Source organism: Leiobunum rupestre, chromosome 3, assembly GCF_980474605.1.
Source record: "Leiobunum rupestre chromosome 3, qqLeiRupe1.1.hap1, whole genome shotgun sequence".
Lineage (NCBI taxonomy): Eukaryota > Metazoa > Arthropoda > Arachnida > Opiliones > Sclerosomatidae > Leiobunum > Leiobunum rupestre.
The window spans coordinates 18326683-18331621 of NC_143386.1; the positions used below are offsets into that span (position 1 = coordinate 18326683).

The 4939-nt window shown below is 32.6% G+C and overlaps 1 protein-coding gene across 1 annotated transcript; it reads left to right on the forward strand.

Annotated features, from left to right (window-relative positions):
- The first annotated feature begins 1157 nt into the window (after positions 1-1157).
- Positions 1158-2155, forward strand: LOC149949737 (uncharacterized). The gene is made up of 5 exons (XM_090169324.1): positions 1158-1273; positions 1611-1702; positions 1762-1860; positions 1943-1990; positions 2098-2155. The coding sequence occupies exons 1-5, from the start codon at positions 1198-1200 to the stop codon at positions 2128-2130; spliced, it is 348 nt and encodes a 115-aa protein (XP_090025450.1). The 5' UTR covers positions 1158-1197; the 3' UTR covers positions 2131-2155.
- Positions 2156-4939: the final 2784 nt, after the last annotated feature.

A 4939-nucleotide genomic window follows, 5' to 3' on the forward strand; every position in this document is an offset into this window, starting at 1 on the left:
CTACCGGAAAAAACAAGGTCGCGGAGCAATGATCACGAAGGCGAAGACTTTTCGACTAGAGTGTACTGGATATGCCATAACTTCGAGTGTATTGTGTAATTTTTGACAGATCATGATTTTTTTGTCATCTCTGAGACTAGTGTTTGAAACAAGTTAATCCAACCCCCGATGGTTTCCTTTAACTCTGAACCGTTAATGGACCGGATTAAGCATTTATAAGTCCGTCGATGGGCGTCAGTAAGCGTGAATTCAAAGTACTTATTAAAACTCACCAATTTCTTATGACATTCCAATACAATAATTTTTATGTAAACTGCATTGAATATTTAAAGATTATTATTTCCAAATCAAATTATAACGAAATTATTTATGTATTACTTTTTTTCTGATTTGTTCATATAATAAACAGTTAATATATTTATTATTCCGACGCTTTTGGTATTCTCAACCACCGGATGTGATTTCCTTACCATCGAAAGACTCAACAGTTATTTCATTTAGATTCGAAGAATACGGATTTTGATTAAAATCACTAAAGAAGATATAATAGTAATGTGTGTATGATAGCTGTCCTATGTGTTTACTGCATATCATTAAACTTTTTATTTGGCACATGCTCGCCTATTTAATGGTTGACTACTCAAAGTGGAAAAGGAGTTCGTGAAAGAGAACACATACGTAGACTTGATTAAAAGTTTGTTCCCTTAAGCTAAATTAAAGTAAAAATATCGCTAAGGACAGCTCCTAATATTTTAGCCACATGACTTATGAATAAATACATTCATCCATGTTCGGTGAGACCGTGAGAGCCTCTGATCTTGGTTGCTCTCTCGGAGACGGTATAATGGGTTTTTCCAATTTTTTGATATCACCAATTTTGTTTTAACTTTCAGAGTTGAAAAAAAATATTTACCTTTATAATTAAGGAACTGTCAATTATTTTTGAGCTGTTTAAATATTTCCAAGAAAAATTAAATAAATAAATGTTTGTAAGAGAAATGTCAGATTTGAACAGAGATTTAACGAGACGTCGATTTTATCATTGTAGTGTCAATTAAATTTCTGAAACCAATCTAGTCAAGGATTCAATTTAATTTCAAGAGACCAACATTAATTCGTATAAATATCGTCAACTCACTTGGCAAAAATCATTCGTTCTTTTTCTAACGAGAGTTGCCATACACTTAACTTTCCATTATGAATTTGAAATATTTTCTTTGGTCTATTAGCCTGGTTGCACTGCCTTGCTTAATAGCTACTTCTCCGACTGAAGGTAATGGTCTAACATTTCCAAAATTCATATTATATAAAATAATATTTTAACCAAATTTATTTCCACCTCACTAAAGCTAATTTTTTAACGAATAGCGCTTCACTAATGGCATCTGTTAAAACCAATTTTTACTGCTAACGTGTGTCTGTTGCTTTTTTAAGGTTTAAATTTTTTAAACATTTTCGAAAGCTAAAACTTCGCCTAATATTTAAAATAATATGAAACAAAAGTTGGTAATTGAGATATTAAAACTGCCTAAATCGATATCTATCTGTAAGCGTGAATTTAGAGTAATAGGATCAATTTAGTCCTGAAAGTTATAATCTCTTTTTTTAAGTATACAATGACAAAAGTACCACACCTATTGATGGAAGCGAATATTGCAAAGTAACCAAGAATGAAAAAGAAGCGAAACTCATCGGAATTATTGTAAATTTGAATTACGTAGGAAACCCTTTAAATTTAATTCCTACTAATTATTTTTTTAGGATCCTTTAAATCCTTGCGTTATTGACTGTTTCGTCCAAGATTCCAATTTGGTTGAAAGATTTCCCTTACCTAATAAAACCATTTGCGGCGACAAAAAGGTAAACTTTTAGATGCATAGAAGAAAACACAGCAGTATTCTACTTGCAGTTCATTTCTAATTAAATAACTATTATTTTCAAGCTTTGTTATGACGGAATTTGCGTAGATTCTTTTAGGAAACCAAATTTAGTGAGTTTTTTTAATTTAAATTTTTTCTCGGGCTTTGCTTTATTTTTAAAAGAGTCTGAAATATTTATTCTATTACTAATTTTTATTTTTTTTAAATATTTTTGTAGAAACTCGATTGGTGCATTTTCTGTTTTGGTTAAAAAACATCTTTGCATTCTTATATCTTGTCTTTAAAAGAAAATAAATGAACGTAATTAACATTTGGTTATTATTATTCTCTATCGGGACATAATTGAGAGATTCACATTAGAATCACGAAGGACACTTTCTCTATACCTAATTATCTTCTAGCTATGGCCATTTTGGCAAAAACTATGACCATTGCTAAATGCGAAAGATTTTTACTCCGATTATATCAAGATGGCGCTACACAACATGAGAGGTATTTCCAGTTTCTTTTTAATAACGGCGCAAAAAAGCACGCTTGGTGGCACATGTTAATTGAAAGGTGTGCCCCTTTATTAAATAATAGCGTTGAAATTAACTTCCCCAGCGTTGTGTAGCGCCATCTTGAGCATAGTCGCCGATAAATTTTAAAGAAAAACATTGTTTCTTTCTTTTTCTACCCATTTACTTAACAAATTCGGAGATTTTCGAATAATTAAAGCCTTTGTCACTCGGTGCAATAACTTATTTCTATAAAGTTATTTTATAGAATAAAGTTTAAAGCGCGGGTTAAAAATTGACACTTTAAACTAAGAAATTTGAACGACAACGTCGGGAGTATCTATACATGTTCTGGAAAAGTGTTACGGGCTCGTTACGGGCAAAGGGTTCTCCGTTCATTTCCGATTGAATCTAATTGGCCGTCATTTCCAAAGCTTTTTTTTGATTGGACCAGAGATAACCGGAAAGGAAGGGATAACCTTTTGCCCGTGTCATCTTAGTAAAGCACGTACAAAGGCAGGGCCTTCTATTCCTGTGGTAGTTTCTATGCCTGGACTACAATGCCAACGTTATAACTCCGATTTCAGAGTGTCCGCTACAAAACACCACCAAGTGGAGAAAATCCGCTATAGTAATCCACAAACATGCAGCAACCCTCTCCCCTTTTTTGATCCCCCTTCTTTAGGAGGCGAACGGTTCGCGCTCTCTTCCGCTGTTTTTCTTTTGACGCCGTAAATAACGGGCGAAAATTGGTCACGACTCGCGGGGCGACCAATGTCGGGAGCGGAGCGCGAAGATAACGCGTATTTTCAGTCCGAATTCCCTTGTGGACGAGAGTTGCCTCTAAATAACAATGGTGGGGTTGGGGTAGCGGCGACACTAGCTTAACAACAACAGTCCAGGTGTAAATGGTCTTAGCTTTAAAGTACTAAAATATAATTGAAATATCATTTAGAAAACAGATAAAACCTTTTAAATGAGTAGAAAGGAAAAGAAAAATATTTACTGAAAGATGAGCTGGCGTTGTATTAGAGCGGTTGAGCAGAGCTCTCTAGAAGTTTGATCAACCATAGAGAGGTTAATCGGGACTCTCTAGAAATTTGAACGACAACGTCGGGAGTATCTATACATGTTCTGGAAATTAATTTAGTTAAAATCGGTTAACCGCGCTTCCACTTTGACAGCTAAAGAAATAGTGCAATTACAATAGAGTTTTAATACATTTTAAAAATATTTGCTAAACCCTGGTACATGATGAAAAACAAAAGTGTTTAACCAATAAGAAAACGGGGTGTGAGCGTTGTAAAAAGTCAAACATCCTGCTTTACTTTAAATATGTCTTCTTAGTCCGATTTCACCCAAGGTTAGTCTATTTCGCCTATAAGGTACAAGGCCTTGGAACATTTCAATTTAAATAAGTACTTACAATTGCTAAAACGCACGTTGCTAGAAAAGGAACAACCTGCCTTAATTATATCTCGATTTGTGAACAGGAAAATTGTTATATTCAGTATTTTTATTCAAACACTATAAATAGTTTACCACGTGTCAATTTTACACAACATGAATATGGCGTCGTCTTCAAGTTATAAAAGGTTCGGACTCCAAAATAATAACGTGAAAAGAAAACAGCCTAGTATGATGTTACAACGTCAAAAGGCATTTTTTCACCATTTTATCAGTAAAAAATATTATTATATCCATAATAACTTAATATTATTATATGAAACATTAATATATACCAGTCAGTAAGATAATAGTATTATACGATATTTTTAAGTCTAAACAATTTCAATATTCTAACTGTCTTATTAACGTAATGAACCGAGGAGACTAACTGGTGTGGAAAAGTGACTAAAAATTAGTCGAAAAAGACCAATTTTACTAGATGCGAGCGAAAATTGGAAAACAACTTGAAAAATACATGAAGGTATCATTTTACGTTCTTAGAGATTTGATAATTGCGAATCACTGTTATTTAATTGATATTTTTATTCAAACACGTTTTCCGATCTCTACAGGTCAAAGCTACAGAATGTCATTACTGTAAAGGGGTTCAATATAGAATACTAATAAATGAAATAAAAAGAGTTCATTAATAACACCAGCTAATTTATAACATGGATTTTGAAATTGAATTATAAAAAAATGTGCCAGCAATTAGAACAATTAATTAAACGTGCTAAACATTTGAAATTAGCTTTTCAACTTAATAAAATAAGTAATAAAGTGAGATATTATATTATTTTCCAAAAGTTAAGAACTCAACAATACATTAGGACCAAAAACAAGGGGTAAACTATCTAACCAAGGCTCCCTTTTTCAATCGAAATAAGATTGAAAAGTTGTACGTATACATTGTCGCTACATTGTTGAAGCTAATAGTTTTCGTTGTTCCCTCTAATTTTAAATTTCACTGAAAATATATTTATTATTTCAACTTAGTGTTAACGTAGGTGTCACTAAGCGTCTGTTAAATCAGGTGAGCTAACTTTATTATCCATTTTGTCTTTAATTAGAGACTTCCTCGACTTTTTAATTTAATTAAAAATAACAAATGTG

Bases quoted from the DNA above. Each gene is read 5' to 3' on its own strand.
- LOC149949737 (XM_090169324.1), top strand. From the start codon at position 1,198: ATGAATTTGAAATATTTTCTTTGGTCTATTAGCCTGGTTGCACTGCCT. The intron at 1,274-1,610 runs GTAATGGTCTAA...TCTTTTTTTAAG, and splicing joins AGCTACTTCTCCGACTGAAG to TATACAATGACAAAAGTACC. The intron at 1,703-1,761 runs GTAAATTTGAAT...TTATTTTTTTAG, and splicing joins CGAAACTCATCGGAATTATT to GATCCTTTAAATCCTTGCGT.